At 36.8% G+C, this 25347-nt stretch overlaps 1 protein-coding gene across 1 annotated transcript in view; it reads right to left on the bottom strand.

Annotated features, from left to right (window-relative positions):
• The window catches only part of TENM3 (teneurin transmembrane protein 3), a 672586-nt gene that overhangs the window by 80496 nt on the left and 566743 nt on the right, over positions 1–25347 (bottom strand). Inside the window, exons 14-18 of the mRNA XM_006834421.1 lie at positions 13394–13610; positions 12235–12354; positions 11395–11656; positions 2800–3067; positions 955–1098 (exon numbers count right to left, since the gene is read on the bottom strand). Of these exons, the coding sequence (XP_006834484.1) occupies positions 955–1098; positions 2800–3067; positions 11395–11656; positions 12235–12354; positions 13394–13610 (1011 nt within the window). The remainder of the gene's footprint in view (positions 1–954; positions 1099–2799; positions 3068–11394; positions 11657–12234; positions 12355–13393; positions 13611–25347) is intronic.

The raw sequence follows: 25347 nt of genomic DNA, 5'->3' as shown, positions 1-25347 counted from the left end.
AAGACCGTAGAAGTATTGATGTATTTGAGTTATGGTGTTGGAGGAGGATATTTGAAAGTGCCATAGGCTGCTGAAAGAACCAACAGATCTGTATTGGAAGAAGTGTAGCCAGAGTGCTCCTTGTAGGCCAGGATTGCCAAACTTCGTGTCTCATACTTCATCATGTTGTCAGGAGGGACCAGTAACCAGTCCCTGGAGAACGATATCATGTTTGGTAAGGTGGAGGGTCAGAGAAAAAAAGGAAGACCCCCAGCGAGATGGATTGGCCAAGTGGCAGCATCACTGGGCTCTAGTGTGGTAACAATAGTGAGGATGGCCCAGGACCAGGCAGTGTTTCATTCTATTGTACATAAGGTCACTATGAATCGATGGCACCCAACAACAACAAGAAGTAATAATTTGATTCTTGCTTTTTTCTCAGATTATTCATTTATTTTTTCTGAATATTCACCAAGTCAAATAACAGTATATGGAACTCAATTTAAGAGGGAGAATAGTTTTATTTCTTGGAGTACAGTCTAATCAGACAAGGAAAAAAAAAAAATCCAGATACTCGGTTAGAATAGACTAACTACGTAAGATCTGTTGGGAAGTTTCAAGCAAAAATGACGTGAAATTTTGTTTTTTCATTACTTTTTATAAAATTACCCCTCCATGTTTTGTGAAGCTTCCTAAAGTACTTCTTGACAGCTCTGATTTACTCACTGCAGAAAGACACACTCTGAGATTGTGGTGAAGACAAAGCCTCCCAGAGTTTTCCCCTGCAGCCAAAAAATCAATCCCTTGCATTTTAAGGGGAAAGCTATTTTGGTGATGAACATTTGAACATTTTGAAGTTCATTAGGCGGTTAGTCTTTCAAAATACACCTCCTACTAATTACATATCTACAGCATGCATAGGATAAAAACGTTACGGCAGTTGAATCAATTTGAAGGTGAGCAACTTGATCTTACCATTCTGAACATCCAAAACATGATGCTTATCTAGCGTCCAACCGCCCATGTTGGAAGCATCTAATTCATAGCCTTGCAAAACGGCAGTCCTTTTTTCCCATAAAGTTAGGTCCAAGCAAGACTCGTATTCATATCCAACTGACACTGGAATCAAAGCAAATCACAGTTCATCTTCTCAACTACAGGTGGAAACGCAATTTATTTTATTATTTTCATAAAACTGCTTTTGTCACAACTGTGCTCCAATATTTTGTTGCCATTTACTTATTTATGAGTGAAGCCTACTTTTCTGCGAACAGATTTGTTCCTATAAGATGTATTTTTCTAGAAACTGATCCCAAAATGTTATTTTCCATTGATGTAATAGAAAAACCAATGTTTTTCTTCCTCCACACCACTCCTTTACAAAGGAGTTCACAGCACATGGTGAAGTCCAGAGTGGGCAACTGATTACATAATTATAATGATATCAGACTCAAATTAAATGATAAGAACTAAAAATTAAAAGTTCTTATCTGAATAATTGGAGCTATTTCATTTCCAAGAGCATTAAGTTCTGCCAAATATTTATAATAAGAGGGTAAACAGAACACAAAAGATAACCAGATTATGATAATATATTTATATGTCATTAATAGGACTGAACAATCAAATTAGCAGTAAATTAGCACAAGCTAATCCTGGCGTGGTGCTTTAGGCTAAGCACTGGAATGCTAACTACAAGTTCAGTGGTTCAACCCATAAGCCACTCTTCAGAACTCTAAGAGTTGGATGTGACTCAATGGCACTTAACAACAAGAAAAATCATGAATGAAAATCTTTTTAACATATAGAATGAAATATAAATTCTAAAATTTAGAACAAAGTGAAGGTGGTGGTAGAGGTTATGTGCCGTGGAGTCAGTTCCGACTCATAGCGACCCTGTACAGGGTTTCCGAGGCTGTAAATCTTTACGGGAGCAGAAAGCCTCATCTTTTTCCTGCAGAACAGCTGGTAGTTTCGAACTGCTGACCTTGTGATTCGCAGCCCGATTCATAACCACTACGCTACCAGAGCTCCTTAAAGTGAAGGTAGGAGATGCAATTATCTGATTAACTTTAATTTGTTCAAGTCTAAACAATATTAATTTTAGAATAAAATGCTAATTATACTTCAAGTACAATTAAACAGAACAACAAAATGCCACCCTTTACTTCCTGATGCAGTTTTTATTTTTTATGTTAAGTTTCAGCCTGAAGCCATATTCTCTCTCTCTGTCTATATATATATGCATACATACAAATATATATATACTTGAAACATCTCAACATGTCCAATTTTTAATTTCACTGTCCAATCACTCAGTGAAAGAACTTGTTTGATTAACGTGTAAAGAGCATCTTTTCAATGAATTGACTGGCACTTCCACTTAAAAGAGTTGAACTAATTTCTACCAACATGTTGTCTGATATTCTGTTAAATATCATTATGACTTCAAACTATATTAGTATTAAAATTGATAAAGAAAGCATGAAAAGGATAAGGAAAGCTAGGGAGATAAAGATAAGACATAAAAGAAGCAGGAAAAACAACAACAAAATGGGAAATGGAAACCTAAAATCTCATTCAGAGCATTCCTCAAGTATATACTTTCATCCAGAAAAATGGATATTTTCTTCTTTTTTCATATGAAATAAATTGTTCTTTTTTCCCATAGCAGATTTAAATCAGTCATATTATAACTTCTCTAGAACAACCTTACTGTAACTACTTATCTATTGATTTTCAATGGGTTGCGATTAATTTTATAGTAGTTCTGATGTAAAGAAAATCTTCGAAATGAGAAAAGGTTTATGAGGAACTTACCAACAGCTTCAGATAGACCATAGACCTTTTGATTGTATGCATCTGTTTTATCCCATATGAAAGTATAGGCCAAGTTTGGCGAGGCAGGAAACCATTTTTGGAAGAGCCTTCCTACTACTGCTACCATCAGATGAACCTTCATTAAATTAAATGGTATGACGGACTGAGTCATGGTGATCTTTAGAACTGATTTATATCCGGCAGCTCTGGAACTCAAGTAGGAAAGTTTCAAATCCGTTCCTGGAATTGTGGTTTCTTCATGGAGTACCTATGATTGAAAAAGCAGGAGCTTCAGAATCTTGTACAACTTATTAGAAAAAATACATTTAAAAGCATTTAGTAACTAAAATAAAGCAGTAAAGAATCCTTATTCACAAACATACACTGAACTGTTGTCTTATTCAATAAGTGAAAATAACTGTTGTTGATCCAATTTCTCTTCTCCTATAAGCCTCTTGTCATGTTTTGTGAGTTAATCACATCTCAGGTGCCCCCTTCTTATAGGAAGGTACAATGACAGCTCCATCCGGCTGACAAGCACTGAAGTGTTAGTTTACCAGTCACAGTGCACTCTCACTAACCCATCTTTCACCTCAGTCACCCTGGAGAATTGGAGCAGACATTTGTAAGATGTTAGCTCAGGACAAGGATATGGTTTAGGCCAAAGATCGGGACTAGAGCAGCTGGTTCATTTAGAAATTAAGTCTATGCCCCGTGGCCTCATCAGAATATTAAGACAAGAATGATACAAAAAAAAAAATCATTTCAATTAAATTGTAGCAAATTCCATATTCATGTTGAGAGGCTATGTAACAAAAGCACATTTTCATACTTAGGGAAACTGGGAGCTAGGACTCACAACTGATTTTTGATATGATGATGTTGTTGTTAGAAAGTGCTGATGAGTCGATTCTAACTCATAATGACCCTAAGTGCCTACAACAAAACACTGTCCTGTCTTACACTATAACCTCACAATCCTTGCTATGTTTGAATCCACTGTTGCAGCTGCTGGATCAATCCATCACACTGAGAGTCTCTCTCTTTTTCACTGACCCTCTACTTTACCAAGCCTGATGTCCTTCTCTGGGGATTGATCACTTTGATAACATGTCCATAATATGTGAGATAAAGTCACCCCATCCTAACTTCTAAGGAGCATTCTAGCTATTTCTCTAAGACAGAATTGGTCATTCTTTTGGCAAAGCATGAATTATTCAATATTTTTTGCTAAAATCATAATTCAAATGAATCAATTCTTCTTTGGTCTTCCTTATTCAGAGTCCAACTTTTGCATGCATATGAGGTTATTGAAAATACCATGGTTTGGGAATAAGGAAGATTGTAGAAGAATTGATGCATTTGAGTTATGGTGTTGGAGGAGAATATTGAAAGTACCATGGGATGCCAAAAGTACCAACAGATCCGTGTTGGAAGAAGTGCAGCCAGAGTGCTCCTTGGAGGCCAGGATGACCAAACTTTGTCTCTCATGCTTCGGACATACTGTCAGGAGGGACCAGTTACTGGAGAAGAATATCATGTTTGGTAAGGTGGAAGGTCAGAGAAAAAGAGGAAGACCCCCCGTGAGATGGATTGGCAAAGTAGCAGCATCAAGGCCCAGGATGGGGCAGTGTTTCATTCTATTGTACACAGAGTCGCTATGAGTCAGTACAGACTCGATGACACCTAACAACAACTCTTTGTCCAGCTTTTGCATGCACATGAGGAAACTGCCAACTCTATGACTTGTAGTATGCATACTTTAGTCATCAAGGTGACAGCTTTGCTTTTTAATACTTTAAAGAGGTGATTTGCAGTAGATTCGCCCAATCCATTGTTTAATTTCTTGACTACTTCTACCTTGGGCATGGATTGTGGACCCAAATACAATCCAATTCTTGACAACGTCAATGTTTATTCTGTTTATCACAATGTTGCCTATTGTGAGAAGTTTGGCTTATTTTACATTGAGGTATAAGCCATACTGAAAGCTGTAGTCTTTGAGCTTTATCAGTAAGTTCTTCAAGTCCTGTTCACTTTCAAAAAGCAAAGTTATGTCATTTGCATATCGCAGGCTGATAATGAGTCTTCCTTCAATCCTGATTCCATGATCTTTTTCATATAATCCAGTTCCTCGGATTATTTGCTCAGTATACAGACTGAATAAGCATGGTGAAAGAATACAACCTTGGAGTACACCTCTTCTGATTTGAAACCATTCAGTGTTCCCTTGTTCTGTTCAAACGACTGTTTCTTGGTTTATGTACAGGTTCCTCATGAGCCCTATTAAGTTTTCTGGAACACTATTAATCCAGAATGTTGTGCACAGTTTGTCATGAGCCAAACAGTCAAAAACCTTTGATAAAGTACAGGCAGATCTCTTTCTGGTATTTTCAGCTTTCACCCAAGATCCGTCTGACTTCAGCTTAAATCTCTGGCCGTTCCATGTCCATGTACTGTTGTGGATGTTTTTGAAATATGTTTAGCAAAATTTTACTTGCATGTGATAGTCATATCGTCTAATTATTTCTGTATTCTATTGGGTCGACTCTCTTTGGAATGGACACAAATATGGACCTTGTCCTATCAGTTGGCTAGGTATCTGTCTTCCAAATTTTTGGCATAGATGATTGAGTGTCTCCAGTGCTGCATCAGTTTTTGAAAAAAATTTCAATTTGTGTTCTGTTAATTCCCGGAAACCTTGTTCTTTGCCAATGTCTTCAGTGCACCTTGGACTTCTTCCTTCAGTACTATTGGCCCTTGATCATAGGCTAGCTCTTGAAATAACTGAACATCAAACATTTCTTTTGGCCCAGTTACTCTGTGTATTCTTTCCATCTTCTTTTGATGCTTTCTGCATCATTCAGTATTTTGCCCAAAGAAACTTTTAGTATTGCAAGTGGACCTTGAATTTTTTCTTTAGTTCTTTCAGCTTGAGAAATGCTGAGTGAGTTCTTCCCTTTTGATTGTCTAACACTAGATCTTTACACATTTCATTATAGTATTTGGCTTTCTTTATCTTCTCAAGCTGCCCTTTGAAATTTTCTGCTAAATTCTTTTACCTCCTCATTTTTTCTATTTGCTTTAGTATCTCTATGCTGGAGAGCAAGTTTCAGAGTCTCTTCTGAAATCCATTTTGGTCTTTTCTTTCTTCCTTGTATTCTTAATGACTTTGTCCTGTATGATATTCATGTCATCCCACAACTCATCTAATGATTAGTCGTTAGTGTCTAATGCATCAAATCTGTTTTTTGACATGATCTTTAAATTCAGGTGGGATATGTTAAAGATCATATTTTGGCTCTCAAGGATTTGTTTTAATTTTCTTTCACTTCAGCCTGATGTGAGCAGTTGGTAGTCTGTTCCACAGTCTGCCCTGGCCTTGTTTTGCCTGATGATAAGGAGTTTTCCAGCATCTCTTTCCACAGATGCAGTCAATTTGACTTCTTTGTATTTCATCTGGTGAAGTCCATGTGTATAGTCATCTTTTATGTTGTTAAAAAAAAGTATTTGCAATGCAGAAGTCATTGGTCTTGCAAAATTCTCATAGTATCTCCAGCATCATTTTTATCAGCAAACCATATTTTCCAACTACTGATCAGTCCTCTTTGTTTCCAACTTTGCATTCCAATCATCAGTAATTATCAATAGAGTTTGATTGTATGCTTGATCAAATTCACACTGAAAAATTTGGTAGAATTCTTCAATTTCATCATCACTAGCTTTAGTGGTTAGTGCATAAAGTTGGATAATAACAGTATTAATTGGTCTTCCTTGGAGGTGTATGGATATTATTCTATCAAAGACAACATTATACTTTAAGACAGATCTAGAAGTATGCTTTTTGATGATGAATCAAATGGCATTCTTCCTCAATTTGTCATTCCTGGCATAGTAAACCATGTGATTATCAGATCCAAAATGGTTAGTATCAGTTCATTTCAGGTCACTAATGCCTAGGATATCAAAGTTTATGTGTTTCTGTTTGTGTCATTGTGGTGGCTTGTGTGTTGCTCTGATGCTAAAAGCTATACCACCAGTATTTGGAATGCTAGCAGGGTCACCCACGCTGGTCAGGTTTCAGCTGAGTTCCAGACTAAGACAGATGCAGAAAAAGGAGAGGCAGAGCACTTCTGATTGCTTAGCCACTGAAAGCTTTAAGAATGGCAGTGAAACACTATCAGATAGCACCAGAATACCATCAGATACAGTGCCAGAAGATGAGCCCTCAGGTTAGAAGGCACTCAAAATATGATTGTGTAAGAGTTGCCTTCTCAAAGTAGAGTCAAATGTGATGATGTGAATGGAATAAAGCTGTTGGGACCTTCATTTGCTAATTGGGCACAACTGAAAATGAGGAGAAACAGCTACAAATATCCATTAATAACTGGAACATGGAATGTGCAAAATTTGAATCCAAGAAAATTGTTGTTGTTGTTAAGTGCCGTGAAGTCAATTTCGACCCATAGCAACCCTGTATAGGGTTTCCAAGGAGCAGCTGGTGAGGTTGAATCACCAACCTTGCAGTCCAAACAACTTTGCAGTCTGACGCATTAACCCACAGCGCCACTTAGAAATTGTCAAAAATGAAAGTGGAACCTATAAGCATTGATACCCAGGCAGTAGTGAGCTGAAATGGACTGGTATTGGCCATTTTGAGCCTGACAATCAAACGGTTTGCTAACACTTTATCTGTTGTTGTTGTTGTTAAGTACCATCAAGTCAATTCCGAAACATAGTGAGCCTGTATAGAATTTCTGAGTAATAACTGGTGGATTTGAACTACTGAACTTGTGGTTCACAGTCCGGTGCTGATCCTACAGAGTCACACCTGGAGTCCAATACTTCACATAGCATATAATATTTTCCTAAACACCCCAGAGTCTTTTCAACAATGCTTCCATTAGTTTGGCTAATAGTAGCATTTTCTCAGGCTTACTGGAATCATTGTAAAGGGAAAGATATGCTCAGGAATCTGTTTCTCCATTAAGAATTAGATAGCATCTCAAAGACTTCTTCATATTGCCCAACCATGTTTAAAATATCTCAGTATAATAATTCAATGTTTAGTTGTATTTCCTCTCACTCTGCTGCCTCTCACACAGAAATGCTTTTATGGAATCGATTCAGACTTATCGCGAGCTCTGGTAGTGTAGTGGTTACGAATCAGGCTGTGAACCACAAGATCAGCAGTTTGAAACTACCAGCCACTCCACAGGAGAAAGATGAAGCTTTCTGCTCCTGTAAAGATTTACAGCCTCAGAAACGCTGTACAGGGTCGCTATGGATCAGAACCGACTCGAAGGCACTTAACAACAACAACAACATAGGACAGAATAGAATTTCCCCATAGGGTTTCCAAAGCTGTCTTTTCTCCTATGGAATGGCTGTTGGGTTCCAACTGCCTATCTATAAGTTAACAGTAAGCACTTTACCCTCTGGTTCCTTTTTGTGGCATGGTTAGAAATAATGTATTTCTGCCATTTCCAAATGAAAATACCTTAAAATGGTATGGTATTGGTATTCTGTGCCGTGGAGTTGGTTCCGACTCATAGCGACCCTGAACAGGGTTTCTGAGGCTGTAAATCTTTACGGAAGCAGAAAGACTCATCTTTCTCCCGCGGAACAGCTGGTAGTTTTGAACTGCTGACCTTGAGGTTCACAGCCCGATTCGTAACCACTACACTATCAGAGCTCCTTGAAATAGAACCCTTGAATTAGGGTGCAATTGTCAGTCTCAATACAAATGAATGGACTAAACATTCTTCCATTCTGGAGTGTGAGTGAGGACTGGTATGAAGAGAGATATGATGCAGTAACAGAATACGACAGCATTGCTGTAATAGAGCTACCAATTTATTACAGTTGGGACAAACACGCCGAGTGAACTCAACCTCAGAACTGTCGTAAGCAAAATAGAATATGAATATACAGAAACTTTTTAGAGTTCTATTAAATGCAAGGAAACTGTTAAATTTAAGATTGGCAGTCCTTTTGTAGGACATTGGGAAACAGGTGTAGAGTCTATCATCTAAGCAGAAGTCATTCCTGTCAGCAGGGATTAGCTTGGAAGTTAAATTCTGTGTCTCTAAGTGATGAACTTCAAAGTGTGTAGTTTATTCCCTCCTAATTTTATTTTCCAGGAGTCCTAGTGTGGTGCTATGGGCTAATGCATCAGACTGCAAAGTTGTTTGAACTGCAAGGTTGGTGGTTCAAGCTCACCAGCTGTTCCTTTGAAACCCTACAAAGGGTGGCTATAGGTCGGAATCAACTCGATGGCACTTCACAGCTACAACAAAAACAATTTTATTTTCCAAACAATTCCCTGTAAATGTAAAGGTTTTCTCTATGTAAGGCAGTCTTTCTTCATGAATGAATTATGTATATGTCTTTTGATATTTCCTATGGCTGTCTATGAGTTGCTTCCCTACCTCATAATATCATGTTTTATTCCTAATTTTAATAACTGACTATTGCTTCTGTCATCATTAACCTACTTCCACGGAACAAATATCTGTAATTTAGTTCATTAAAGCATGTGTTTCTCCTATGTAATTTAACTTGACCATGTTATTTTGCATTAGTGAGGGAAGTAAATCCAGCCAGAGAGGGAAAATAAACCATTAAGCCTAAAATTGCCAGCTGCCTAATCCCTAAAACCAATTCTTTTGTTGTTGTTGTTGTCATTGTTGAGAATTGTACTGTTCTACATGTACAATTCAGTCACATTAACATCATTCTTCAAGTTGTGTCTCCATTCTCACCCTCCTTTCCTGTGTTGCTCCTTCCTCTTTAACATAAACTCTTTGCTGTATTAAGTACGGTTTCTTTCATTCTTTCAGGTTACTGTTGTCATTTTATCCCCTAGAGATCATTCTTAAGAGATTATAATGCTCAAGGCAAACATTTTTAATTAGACAAACTAGACTATTTGGTTTTAAGAAGACTTTAGGAGATATTTTTGTTTTACAGTTGAAAAATTATCTCAGGACGATAATTTAAGGACTTCATACAGCCTCCACAGATCCAGAAAGTCTAGAGTCTTCAAGCATTTTAAATTCTGTTCTACATTTCCTCCCATTTTGATCAGTGATTCTTCTGTAGAATCGCTGATCAAAATATTCAGTTATGGTAGACAGTAACAAGCCAGTTCTTTTGGTCTTTTGGCAAAGGAGGCAGAGGGAACTAATCACATGTTCCATATCCTCTTCCTATTTCTGAATCTTCTTTCAGAAAGCTCTGTTCTTGACCCCTTAAACGTTCAGTTAGAAACTAAGTCCTGGCTATTCTGTCCTCGAAATATTTAGCTAATCTGTTCCCTCCTCTCCATTTCACTACCCACTGTGATTGTTAGGTCTTCTCTATCTGAGCCGTAGATATATATAGCTTGCTCTTTGTTCTATCATCTATGTTACCATGCTTTAGTATTTTCAATAAGTCTTGTCAAATCTAACATACATTTGTTTGTTTATTTGCTCTCTTCCCATTCGTTGATATGTTTCTTGAGAATAGGTAGTTCAATAGTTCTGTTTGTTATTCTGTTTCTACATAGCAGGTTGGTACATAATAGGTGCTCAATAAATATTTGTGGAGTCAATGCAGCAAAGCTGCTATGTGCTATTGCATTTTAAAGTCTACTGTTTTACTTAATTTTATATGAATGAAATCCATTGTTGTTGTTGTTATTATTATGTGCCGTGGAGTCGGTTCAGACTCATAGCGACCCTGTACAGAGTTTCCGAGGCTGTAAATCATTATGGGAGCAGAAAGCCTCATCTTTCTCCCGTGGAACAGCTGGTAGTTTCGAACTACTGACCTTAAGGTTCACAGCCCAGTTTCTAACCACTACGCTACCAGAGCTCCTTGAAATCTATTGTAGCTATACCTAATTTCTTATCCTTTAAGGTCTGAAAGTTACTTCTAATTGGAAACATAGGGAAAGGAAAACAACCTGCAGCTATTTTAGTAGATAAAACTTAGTTGATAAAAATGAATGTCTGGCTATTTTGAACAAAGTTACATCGCTGCTTTTTGTCCCAGGTGGAGCATTAAACTTAACAGCATGTAGTTTCTGAACTACAAAGCTTAAGTCATGAGTATCTTGAGATTACTGAACTTTTTATGTCATAAAACATTGTAATGATCATGTACTAATTAAGGAGCCCAGGTAGCACAATGTTTTATAAGCTAGGCTGCTAACTGCAAGGTCACTAGTTCGAATCTACCAGTCACCCCTTGGGAGAAAGATGAGGCTTTCTGCCCCCATAGAGATTTGTAGTCTTGAACACCCTATACAGGGTTAGTATGAATCAGAAGCGACTCCATGGCACACCACCACTATCACCGTCATGTATATACATACATGTCCTGAAAACATCTTTCAGTAATTATGAGCAAACACATTCTTAGCTACTGAGTTTATGATCTCCAGCTATTACAATACATATTCTAAAACACAAACATCACATCCTATCTTCCATTTTAAAGAATTACTTAAGATAGCATTATAATTTTATAAGCCTCCTTAAGATAGTTTGGAAAGCACATGATCTGAAAATGGTTTCTTCAAAAGCACTGCTTGCTAGAATATTCTACCTGTGTTTCAGGAATAATGGGACTGTCTTCGGGAGAAGATCTGAAAAAGGTGGATAAAGGTGATGACACAATGATTGGATTTGGCCTCACAAATCCACTCAGATCACAGCTGGGAATGTCATTCTCTTCTTTCTTCATGACTAGAGTATCCATCACATAAAAGACATTCCATGGAATCCACACAGTATGATACTGAGTGAGGAATGGGGATCGTTCAAATACCAAAGTCAGAGAAGCCCCACCATTTGCCACCAAGTCAAACCTAAGGAAAAACAAGATACACTTAGTGAATTATCTGGATCCCATGTAAGTACCAAAGTTCACCTCTCTGAATTATCAAGCTTTACAAAAATAGGTTACTTTTTCTCCCAGCTTTTATATGAATACTTTTAACTCTACATTAAGATGAAAAGAATTACACAGGAACATATATACCCTTTACCTAGATTTACCAGTTTGGCATCATTTAATCCAACTTGCTTAACCTATCTACCTACCTACCTACATTTTTTCTGCAGAATCGTCTTAGTTTTTAGTTGCAGACATTATGAAATGTCCCCCTGAAATATTTCAACATGCATCTTGTAAGAAAAAGAACATTCTCCTCTAAAGCCATAATATTATTCTTTGTATCTTTGAAGGAAAAATCAATTTTAAAAGACGTATATGAGTATGTGTCTTTAAATTTCTGTCATATGTACTGTTAACAGATTTCTGGAGTCTAAAACTCGTTGCATTTCTACATTAAAAGGGACAATAAAGCATCCTGGATGATGCAGAACGTCTAATTTTTACACTTAACATACTTCAAACAGACAGAGTATGATGGGACTAACTCACATTCCATCCTGGCGGGTAATAGTATATCCATATTCTTGGTAATGGAAAAATGAGACATTTACTCCAATGAGTGGAGTTCCATCAGCAGTTAGTACTTGGCCTCTGATGACGGATGCAAGGCTGTGGGAAATGTAGACAAATTAGAATGAGCATTTGTCTTCTCAGGCCAGCATTATCATGATTTATAGATAATTCAACCTAAGGATAAAATAACACGATTACATGTAATCAATTGTTATTCACAAAATCACATCTGAAATACTCCCAAGACAATGCCTCTTTTAATTCAGTGTCATTTATCTTCTCTAAATATCTTGTGTTTACCTTGGGTTTTAATTCGTTGTAATCTGCTTTTATTGGAGAGTTATCATGACCAATAATTTAGAGATCAATTTTTAAAATTATAAACTCTGTGCTTCCTTTCATAAAGACATAAGTCATATATCTGGTGCTTAGATGAAGAAAAGTATACTTTCCAATTAATTCTGAGGCAATACGTAAATCTGCAGGGACCAAGAAGTATGAGATTTAAGGGGGCAATAAGGACCATTTGTGCAACAACTTTTAATCAACTGCTGGGTCTAACTGCATTAATGCTGTTAAATTATTGCAGATCCAGGAGTTCCAGTGTAAATCATCTTCTTTTGCTCAGTAAGACACAAGACACCTGCTTTCACTTACTGGTTTATTTTCAGGTCCTTACAGCTCTGTAGCACACCAGTCAAACAGCTTATGTAATCTTGCTGCCATGCCGTTAGCAGTTCCATTACATTAATTCATAATTTATATTATTTAGTGAGCTCTGCTTAAAAGAAAAAAAAGAAAGTGCACTTCTGTTTTGCTATTTGGGGTCTTTTCATTGCTTCTTTTGAAACATTTCCAACTGTGCTAACAAAATCAACTAGTTAAATGAAGATTTATTGGCTCCTTAATGGAATGCCCTGTTATGTCTCAGGTACTGAAATTGACGAAGTATGTGAACTGTGTGAAAAAGGCTTGAAATGTGAAGTTTGGTGAAGAATTGGCTGAAAAAGGTAAAACTGCATTAAAAAAAAATATAACACAGTCTTCAAATTCAAAGTCATCAGCATTTCACATAAAGTACACACAACTGTTGGTAGTATTACTGCAGATCTATGTAAGGAAAAGGTGCATTCACCTCTTATTGAAAGGACTTTCTCCGGGTATAACGTGCGTGCTATCGGATCCTATAAGAAAACTGATTCGGTCATAGAAGCATTTGGCAGCTTGCTGAGATGGTGATTGTAAACTTTGGCTAATGATGTCCTGAGGATCAGGCAAGCCACGGCAGTATGGCTGATTTTGGCAGGAACTCTGTAAGCAGCAATCAGGATCCATACAGTCAATAAGTCCATCTGTAGAGAGAAAGGTAAACCAGTAAGAGAATTCTCCTTTTGATGCCAAGGTAGAGAACAAATCTTTCTGTTTGTTTACATCAAATGATTCCCTCTCCCCCAATCCCCAATTTACAGTAATCTCTTATCAGGCATACTTTTGAAACCAGATAAAATATAAACATGATACTTGCAGCAGCTTTCACAGAAAGTAAATATTTGAATTGGAAATGGTTAAAGAGAATCATATAATGTAGACTCCAAATAAATAAAAAATTACTGACTGGAATAATCTATTAATATTCTGAAGGAATGTGGATTAGTAGCTAAATATAACTACAAACAAACAAAATCATACCTGTTGCCATGGAGTCAATTCTGACTCTTTCTAACCCCATGTGTTGCAGAGTAGAACTGTTGCATGGAATTTTCTTGGTGTGGCTCTGTAGGATTAAGCACTAGACCATAAGATAGGCTTGACCTGCAAGGTTGGCGGTTAAAACCCAGCAGCCACGGCTCAGTAAACCCTATGCAGGACTGCTATGAGTAGGAACTGACTCGATGGCACTTAACAAACAACAACAATCTTTACATTACAGGATAAGTGAAAAAGAGGAAGACTCTCAATGAGATAAGGTGACAACAATGGGCTCAAATACAACAACTGTGAGGATGGTAGTGTGGTTTTTGTGTGTGTATTGCACATAGGGTCGCTATGAGTTGGAACTGACTTAACAGCACCTAAGAACAACAACAACTCTCTTTACAAAAGGAGGTAGCCAGACTTTTCTTCTGAAGTGTTACTGGGTGGGTTTCAACCACCAATCTTTTGGATATGTTGCTGTTTTTAAGTGCTGTGATGTTGGTTCTAACTCATAGTGACCCTGTCTAGGATTTTCAAGGAGCGGCTGGTGAATTTGAATCTTGCGGTGAGCAGTCTAGTGCTTATCCAACAGCATCACACCAGGACCCCACATTTTTTAGGTTGGTCACAAAAAAACAAACCAACCCATGAAGATCCAGTTGATCCTGACTCATAGTGACACTATCTTTTTCCCAAGGAGTGGCTGATGGGTTGGCACAGCTAACCTTTCAGTTAAGGACTTCACACCTAACTCACTGCACCACATGGCTCCTTTTTTGGCTAGTAAGTATAATTTTTTTAAGTATGATTACTGAGTTTTGGGTTTTAGAGAAAATACACTAGGAGGTAATATTGTAAGTGTGTAAAGTAAATGGATGGGAGTCTACATAGGATTAAGTTCTGACATTTGAAACAGGGTAAGAAAAAAGTGTGAGAAATGAAAAACATTCTGTGAAAAGACAAATCACCTTAAAATGGATGAAATTAACCAGTCATCTTTCAAGGAAATAGTCTCTCTAGGAAGGATCTATAGAGCATGTTCCAGATAAAAGTAAGGCATTCCCCAAATTTAAAATGAGCATGTGAGCCCTTAGTATTACTCTCCTAAAATAGAGGTATTAATTTAAAACATGATAAGTGTAAATAAGCTTAACATTTCCATCATGGAAAATATTACCTATAGTGTTGGTGACATAAAAGGAGTAATAATAGAATATGTTAGTATTTTCTCCAGAAACATAAAAAGGAAACTGTATTCAATGGTCGGTGTAAGTACTGATTTAAAACAGCCTATCAGTGGATGAGTGTGTCACATTACGATTGTCTGATGTTGACATTCTTTCAGGAAATTATGTGTAGACCAGCTGACACATGGATTTTGATCTGCTTTGCAATTATATTTCTCAATATAGATAAATAAAAAGATTAGTTTCTGAAGATATTGATCACTTTTGGTGGTACAAACAAAGTCCTTTTAAAATCTTCAATCCTAAGTATCAGGTCTTGCTGTGGGCCTGTTTTGTTAAGCTTAGCTTAAAATAGTCTGTTTACCTATATGTTATATTTACATAAGTGATTTTGGAATCACTTTCATTAAGTAAACAAAACAAAACCTAGCCATTTATTTGATTTGTTAACTTATTGAGAGTTGAGTTGGGTCTGACACCATTTAAGGTTTCTGAGCAGAGGCTGGTGAGTTTGCCACAAACCTTGCAGTTAGCAGTCCAGTGCTTATCCGACAGTACCAGTCTAATCTAATGACATTACCTGACAGCAAACCAAGACTGTCCTGGTGTGGCTCTGTAGGATAAGCACTAGACCACAAGGTCGGTTTGAACCACAGGTCAGTGGTTCAAACCCACCAGCTGCTCCTTTGGAACCCTACACTGAGTTATTATAGTCAGAACAAAGTTGATGGTACTTAACAATAACAACAACAAATTGAAAAAGTTGGCCAGAATAGAAAGTAAGCTGGAACAATAAAAGTAAGGTAAAAAAGAAGAGATGAGGGAACCTACTTCAACGCCCTTAAGTCATTTTGTACATTTTAAGAAGAATGTAATAACCTTTGTGATTTTTTTCCCCCAAACATACATTTCCTCTTATTTGGGTAATAGCTCTAAATTTCACTTAGCTTTTCGACATCTCAGTACATGTGCATATTCCTCTATATTGTTTGGTTCAGGAATGTACATGTGACCGAATATACCTAACCAGGAACTATCTGAAAAGTGATTCCATCCTCCACCCCCCAAACGGAGTGTAAGGCTGTGAGGTTGGGATTGCTATAACTGTTTTATTATCACTATAGGATTACCCATCTGGACATGGAGCTATCCTACAGAAAGTAGAAACTGGAGAGGAAAACAGTAGGCTGGGGTGGCGCTATGGGTTAATGCGCCAGACTGCTGTTTGAACTGCAAGGTTGGCGGTTCAAGCTCAGTAGCTGCTCCTTGGAAACCCTATAAAGGGTCGTCACGGGTTGGAAGTGACTTGACAGCACTTCACAACAACAACAATAGACATCTTTAGGATTTCTGCAATAAGATGTACCTGTTCTGGGATTTTAAGTTAAAGAAGGTAAGTAAGCTTTTTTATGTTAACCTGTTTAGATTGGATTTTTTTACCCCTTGGAAAGAGACACACCTTTTAGCTACAGTAACTAAAAATCTTAACATTTCTATTATTGTTGAAAGTGAAACAGCTTAATCTGTGAATACTTATATTAAATTTATGATAGTACTTTCTTTTTTGTTGTTGTTAGGTACCATTGAGTAAGTCCTAACTCATAATGAATTTATGTATAACAGAACAAAACACTGACAGGTCCTATGCATTGCTGAGGCCATGTGCCAATCCATCCTACTAGGGGGTCTTCCTCTTTTACACAGACCCTCCACTTTACCAAACATGATATTCTTCTCTAGGGATTGATCCCTTATGATAATAAGTCAGAAACATGAAAGACGAAGTCTTACCATCCTACTTTCTAAGGACCATTCTGTCTGTACTTTTTCCCACACAGACAGATTCGTTTGTTCTTCTAGCAGTCCATGGTACTTTAAATATTTTTTCTACGACTGTAACTCAAATGCATCACTTCTTCTGTAGTCTTCCTTATTCATTGTCTAACTTTTACATGCATATGAAGCTATGGAAAATACCATGGATTGGGTCAGGCTTAGTCCTCAAACTGATACGTTTGCTTTTGAACTCTTTAAAGAGGCCTTGTGCAGCAGGTTTGCCTAATGCAATGTCTTTTGATTTCTTGACTGCTGCTTCCATGAAGGTTGACAGTGGATCCATACAAAACGAAGTCCTTGGCAACTTCAATCTTTTCTCCATTTATCATGATGTGATTTACTGGTCCAGTGGTAAGTACTTTTATTTTCTTTAAACTGAGGTGTAATTCATACTGAAGGTTGTGGTGGTTGATCTTCATCAGTAAGCATTTTAAGTCCTCTTTGCTTTCAGCAACCAAGGTTGTTGTACCATCTGCATATTGAAAGTTGTTAATGAGTCTTCTTTCAATCCTGATGCCACATTCTTCTTCATATAATCCAGCTTCTCAGATTATTTGCTCAGCACAGATCACATATATATGATGAAAGAATATCACCCTGGCATGCACTTTTCTTGATTTTAAACCATGACTGCTTCTTGGTCTATGTACAGCTTCCTCATGAGCACAGTGAAGTGCTCCAGAATGCTCATTCTCCACAATGTTTATGATCCACACAGTTGAAAGGCTTTGCATAATCAATAAAGCACAGGTAAGCATCTTTCCAGTATTCTATGTTTTCAGCCATGATCCATCTGATTTCAATAATGATAACCCAGATTCTCTTCTAATCTACCACAGTATGATAAACTGACAGATAATGTTGTATTATATTATTTATATTATATTAATAATTAAATTTTTGGTGCCACAATTTTTATACACATGAAAATGTATGGACCAAAGTTTCTGATAAGTTGATCTTATTCCATATTGCTTCCTTGTGATAGTTTATATTTTCATATAAGTATGTATAGCATTTCTAAAACTACTGTTAATTATTTGAAATGATGTGTTTATTCCTATGGAAAAAAATTTATAAACATGCTTTAAGAAATCAAATGAAAACAAACTTTGAAATTTTACATCAATGTATCAAAATATTACTTTCTTAGTTAAATGGTCATGAAGATGAAGCTGTCTAAATATTTCTCAGAATCTCTAGTGGAGGCAAGATATGAAACTTTGCTTTATGGTTGTTCTTCATAAAGTAATTATGTCATATTCATACAGCTCTCTCTCTCAAAGAATGGAAACACACTTATTAAAAACTCAGATCTCTAAAGAAGTAGACTTTTAATATATTGTCCAATCTCATTTCTGGCTTAAAAAAATTAAAAGCCAGTTCAGTAACCATTCATAATTATATGTTGAGGTTTTATGAAAAAAATAATTTAATATATGTTTTATGATATATTTCATTTAAGAGTTTTTACTTGTGAATTTAGAATGGGTATGCATTAGCTTGGGAGAGTAAGTAAATGCTAATATTGAAAGTTCTAGAAGCTTTTCTCTTCATATTAACTCTTTAACATGAACGGAAAGTACTCAATACGTACTTCCAAATATTATACTTAATCCCCATTAATTTTGTAATTTAAGGGTTAAATGCTCTTCACCTTCTCCACCAGGCCCACAATACTCCCACAGTGTCTTCCCTTAGGCAATATATAGTACATTTGCCAAAGAGGAATGTTCAAATTTAGTCATTCATCTTTGTTAGTTTATAAAAAGCAAATGTACATCTGGCATGTAGTCTGCAGGTCATAAAACTGCATGAGATTGACACCTTCTGAACTAATCAGTTGGAAATGCATTTTTACAAGCCTCTCTGCTAACATCAATCAGAGAAAGAATCTCATTTTCAACAGCCAAGATGCAGGGACACACTGTTTATTATTTTTCTACAGAGTTTATCAGCAACTTGCCCAAGCAAGTGACGGATGGTTATGAATCTGGTTCCCTATAACTTGAGAAAACGTTTTTCATTCTTTGTCTGCACTTATATAGCTAGGGCTATCTAGTACAACTAAGTTGATTACCCACTTGCCCAAATGTATAGTGTAGTAAAATTGTCTTCTAGAATAGTTTCTCAAAAATCATTGAGATTCCATTTTCATCTCAGTAATATTAGGTTGGCTTAAATTTATATAGGTTTAGAAGCCATATCTAATAGCACTAATCATTAAAAAAAAAAAAAAATCTAAAGAATATCAGAAATGTTCAAACCCCACTGAATAACAAACAACTTCAATTATCAGTTAAGGGCCTATCTTCAGTTTTGGCTTTCCAACGTGAGTGGCACTTGGATATAAAGTAGATAATAGAGTTTATGCCTCCTCCCTCTACCTAGTCCTTAATATTATTGCTCTAGTTATCTTTTCTGTTCACATTTTTTAATGTGCTGCTATCTTTCTTAGGCCTTCCAGTTGGTTTATAATCGTGGTTGGCAAACTTTTTCTGTAAAGGGCCACAGCTTAAATATTTTAGGCTTTGTGAGCTATACATTACAGTGCCTATTGCAAATATTCAACTCTTCAATTGTAGTTCAAAGGCAGACATAATGAAAGGATGTGACTGTGTTCAAATAAAACTTTATTTTCAAAAACAGGATTTGGTTCACACACTATAGTTTGCTGATCCCTCTCCCTAGATAAAGTCCATGATTTTGCTTCAAGATTTCTGTACTTCCTTGTTTTTCTTTTGAGTGATTTGACTCTTCCTTTTTATTTTTGGGGAGCTGTTTAACTTAATCTACATATTATTTCTTTGTTGGAGTCCTGGTGTGGTGTAGTAGTTGATTTGAACCACAAGGTCGGTGGTTCAAACTCACCATCCACTCTTTGGAAACTATATAGGGTCACTCTGGTAGCGTAGTGATTATGAATTGGGTTGCTAACCTTAAGGTCAGCAGTTTGAAAATACCATCTGCAGGAGAAAGATGAGGCTTTCTGCTCCTGTAAAGATTTATAGCCTCAGAAACCCTGTACAGGGTTGCTATGAGTAGGAACCGACTCGATGACACACCACCTGTAGCGACCCTGTACAGGGTTTCCAAGGCTGTAAATCTGGCTGATAAAAGCCTATAAAACTCAGTCTCAGAGAGCTTCCTGGTTGGTGAGCACATCTTCTCCTGGGACTATAGCAAATTCCTTAGACTGTGGAAGTTCTACAATGGGAAGCCTCCAGCCATTCATGTAGGCACCTTTTCATTTGTACTCCTTTTTGGCTATAACAAAACTGTATTCTCTGTGAGCTCTGTAAATTCTAGCAAATTATTTAACCAAAGGATTATGCAAATCGGAAAGTAAGGGTACTGTGTTGACTTCTGAGCTCTTGGCTGGAATCCTGAAAGAGTAGAGTGAAAACATCTCTGAATTGGTGGTCAGCAGGTCAGAAGGTTGAGCTCTCTGAAGGTAGGTATCTGCCTATTTGGCAATTTGAAGGGCAGTGCTCTCTAAACTCCTGAGCTCTGACCTAGCTCTGGATGGCTAGGGACAGAGAGAAAGAGTAAGGACAGCTGTCAATGGAGTGAATGTGAAGACTGGATCAATCTCAACATTTTGGTAATTGGATTCAAAATGACCCATAATGTGCACCCTGTGGAATGACTTTGCTCTGCCTGTCAAAACTCTTAGTTCCTTCTTTCCAGAAGTTATGGATGCTTTAGTTTGTTATTTAAAATCTTGATTAACTGATTAGATAACATCTTGTGTATTTTCTTGTAACAGATTTTCTTTTTAATTCACGATAATTAATACCCAACCTTTGTAGTATGCAGAAGGTCCCAGAGCAGTATAGTAAGTCCGAGTTAGAGGGAATTTGTGTTGTGATATTTTATTTAGGGATGTCATAATTACAAAAAATTGACAGGAAAGCCTTTCATCATTCTGTCCAGTCCACTTTCAGTATTATGCATGAAACTCTTGCTCATTACTGAATTAGGATTGTGTTTGGTTTCCTGTATATTCTTGGCTTGCTGACATCACTCTATTGATGGCTTTGGTCTCTATGTTCATGTCATTTTAATGATGATGACTCCAGGTTGATCGTTCTACTGAACTTCAAGCCCTAAAATTTCTAGGTATTTTCACATGGATATCCCATACATAGGTCTTTCAAACCTAATATAGACCTAAAATACAACATATGATCTTTTCCCTTAAGCTTGCTATTACACCAGTGCTCCTGTTTCAGTGAATAGTAACACCATTAACTCACCTAGTTTCTATAATAAGAAACCTGGCTGTCTTCCTCGATGCCTTGTCCTTTCTTCTCTTCTCTCTGAACTCACTAATTATGAATTCCTTCTTTTCTTCATGCAAAATATCCCATGAATCATTTATTTTTTCCCCCCATTTACCTATAATTAACCTTTAGGTTCAGTTGGTTTGAACTGCAGGTTGGCAGTTCAAACTTACCAGCTGCTCCTCAGAACCAACTTGATGACACTTAAAACAACAACCTTCAGGTCATCATAGTTATCACCTGAAAAGATTTCAACATTAAAGTGGTCTTCCTGGTTTGCTTTAATTATTTTACGTCTGTACCTAAAGCATTTTCTTTGCTTGGTCTCATTCCCTTCCAAGTAGAGCCAGGACTCCTTAACATGGTTCTAAGACCTTTCTTGCATACTGTTTTCTTTAACCATTTTCCCCAGCCTCAACCCCCAATTCCTATTCATTCTTCAGGAATGAGCTCATGTGTTACAATCTATGGGAACCCAGAAAAGTTAGAGTTTAATTACTCCCATTAGCAAAATATCTCTCTATTAAGGCTCTTAATGTGACAGTTGTCTGTTTAAGCTCCTGGAGGACAAATATAGCTTACTTTGTATCCCTAGCACTTACTATCCTTCTTGGCATAGAATGAGCATTTAATTTATATGCTGAATAAAAGGAAAGAATGACCATATTCCTAGAGATTATGAGATTTGAATGGGTGTATATGATGCCTTAAAAGCATATTAAAGGCACTCTTTGGTTTTCTTTTAAACCTTAGAGACCCTATGCTAATTCCTAAACTTCTGTTTGGTTTTATCATGTTTTAATGATTCTAGTAGGTACTGAATAATTACTCTTGGTTACCTGGATATTAAGAGATCTATAAAACTACAAAAAGTATTAGAAGAAATGATATAAAATAATTTGTATAATCTTACTTAAGGACTTTATTTAAGAATGCAAAAAAAACCCCAGCACTCATGAAGCGAAAAGATAAACCTCATAAAGATTGACCTTGTATCAACTGAAAACTTCTGCATAACAAAACATAACATGAAATTAAGAGATGAGTGAAAACATGGGACAAAATATCTGTCATCAATAAGTAGAATACCTAAAAAAGTTCCCCCAAATCAAAATGGTTAGGCCAAACCCAGTAGAAAAAATGGACAAGGTAAATAAGCAATTAGTAAAAGAAAACATACAAATGGTCAAGAAACAGATAGAAAGAGCTTAATCTAATTAGTGGATGGGGAATGCCAAAAAAAATTTTTTTAAGTAGGGTGATTTTCACCCATCAGACAAAATTTTTTTTTCACTTTGTTGATCAGTCTCATGAACAACGATTGATTATGACCAATATAGAAGTAAATATTTTATCTGATGAAGTATAAGCTGGGGAAACCCACTTGTAAGGCAATCATGTAGTAAATATAAAAATAGGAATACCCTTAGACCCAGCAATACACTTCTAAAAATCTGTTCTAAAAGAGTCCTGATCACTTAAAGCAAGATGGCAGACTAGGCAGATGCACTGCATAGAACCTCGACAACAAAGATACAAGAGAAAAAATCAAACAGACACAATTGAAAATTCTGGAACCTAGAACTTCAGAAGAAAGGTTAGAGAAGTAGATGGAGAATAGGGTGAGCAGGGTCAGCAAGAGATGGAGACTGACTGGCAAGACACAGCTTGACCATCTTGTGAGCAGCTCTTAGCCTGGCATTCACACAGGAGATGGAAAAGGTTTGATTTCGCCCCCTAGGCTCTCCTGGTGACAAGGGGTGTGGAGAACTCCCACCCTCATCCATCCCCAGTGCAGATGCTGCTCTCTGGCTATTCAGAGCTGTGTAGTTGGGAACCACGCTGGTAGGTATGAGGTGGGGGACAGCTTCATTACTTTGGTGTGCTGTTTCGGTGCCTGGGTTCAGGTAGGCTCAGCTCCATACCTACATAACCTGTAGTCACCAGACCAGTATTTGGCCAGTCACTTGTCCCCAGCTTCCTGTGGTCCTAACAGACACTGAAACTAGCTCAAAGGCCCACCACTAACAAAACTTCTAGATTGAGTACCCTGAACATACTTCCAGATTGAATGTCCTAAAATTGAGTTCTGAGGACAATAGGAACTCCATCTAGGACCAAGAACTGTGCTGTCACATCCTTTCCACAATTACCTCATGAGATCCTTGAATTCCAAGAACCCCACCCCAGAGATTTTTCCTCTCTGGGTCCAACAATTGCATTGTTTGTTTTTACAAAATGACAACCTCACAATGTCCTGGAGACAAGAGACAATTTTAGTTCCTATGAAAAAACAAGAGAGAATGGCTCAAACAAATGACCAATACACAGAGCCAAAAGATACTTCTGAGGAAGAAAAGGTATTAGAACTAACAGAAAAATAATTCAAAAGAAAGATAATGAAGGTTCTGTAGATTATCAAAGGGTCTATAGAAAGATCAAAGAAAGCAAGGAGAACACAATAAAAACTTGTAGAAATTTTTAGGAAAACACTACAAGAACAAACAGACAAAATGAATGTAAAATTTAAGCAATACAAAACCTGCAATTAGAAATCCAGAAGATTAATACTAAGACATTAGAAATAGATAATACACTGAAAGGACAAAGGAGTAGATGAGAAGTAATGGAAACCCGAATTAATGAGCTTTAAGAGAAATATCTCAATAGTACTATGCTAGAGGAGTCCTGGTGTGGCATTGTGGGCTAATGCATTGTACTGCAAAGTCCACTGAACCACAAGGTTGTCAGTTCAAGTTCATCTGCTGCTCCTTGGAAACCCTATACAGGGTTACAATGGGTTGGAACTGACTCGACAGCACTTAGCAACAACAACAATGCTAGAAGAACAATCAGAAAAAAGAATGAAAAAAATCTAAAGAAAACCTAGGCGTTATGTGGCACACCATGAAGAGGAACAACTTACAGGTGATCAGAACTCCACAACAGGAAGAGATAAACACCAAGCGAGAAAACTATCAAAGAGTTGTTGGAAGAAAACTTCCCTAACATCATGGGAAATGAGAAGATTACCATACAAAAAGCTGAATGAACTGCAGAAAGGATAGATTCCAAAGAAAATCACAAAGACATACCATAATCAAACTTTCCAAACTTTCCAAAGATAAATAAAGGATCCTGAGAGCAGCTCAGGAAAAATGAAAAGTTACCTACAAAGGAGAACCAATAACACCAAACTCAGATTTCTCAGCAGAAACTATGCAAGCAAGAAGGCAATAGAATGACATATTTAAAAAATATGAAAGAAGAAGATTGCCAACTAAGAATCATATATCCGTAAGAAAGCTGTACCTCAAATACGATGGTGAAACTAGGACATTTTCTGATAAAATAAATTAAAGGAATTTGTAATGACCAGACCAACTTTACAAAAAAAGATAAAGGGTGTTCTTTGGACTGAGAACTGACAACATTCATGACAATACCACCCAGAAGTCAAGGCAGAAATAGAAGTATTTAAAGTAAAACAAATCTACAAGACTGAAAATAGAGAACCAGACATATCAATGTATAAAGCAAGAAGAGGGAATAGTGTACATCTAAAACTTGCAAAAGGCAAGGGAGTCAAGCAGATTTCTCTATAAAACAGATTGTTTTAAGCATGGAAAGAATTAACAAATTACAGGGTAACCTGAAAAAAAAAAGGAAAATCAGAAAGATTTAGTAAACAACAGAAAGAAAAATGAAAAGAAAACCAATAAACAAAATGAACTCATGAACTTAGGACAAATTCTGTATGAGAACAATTGTTGTAAAAAGTTAAAAAGAAAAAAAAAAGTTTTCTTAATAAAAGACACAATTTATGAGGGTTATTGGAGGAGGGAAAGGGAAAACTATTCATGGGCTAGAGGGCAGACAGATGCTAACCTAGGTGACAGAGCAGGAAATATACAACCAGAGGGAGGTTAGTAGAGGAAAGATGAAGGTAGTGGGAGACACAGGGAGAAATGCAATAGTTAAAGTGAACAGAAGAAAATGCTGTTAACTGTTGGTGCATGTAGCAACCATGTAGCGATGTAAAATGTATGGCTTGTTTAATGTAACACTGATGATCTGCTCTGTAA

This window comes from Chrysochloris asiatica, unplaced genomic scaffold (assembly GCF_000296735.1).
Source record: "Chrysochloris asiatica unplaced genomic scaffold, ChrAsi1.0 scaffold00011, whole genome shotgun sequence".
Classification (NCBI taxonomy): Eukaryota; Metazoa; Chordata; class Mammalia; order Afrosoricida; family Chrysochloridae; genus Chrysochloris; species Chrysochloris asiatica.
This window is presented reverse-complemented; position numbering and strand designations above follow the sequence as displayed.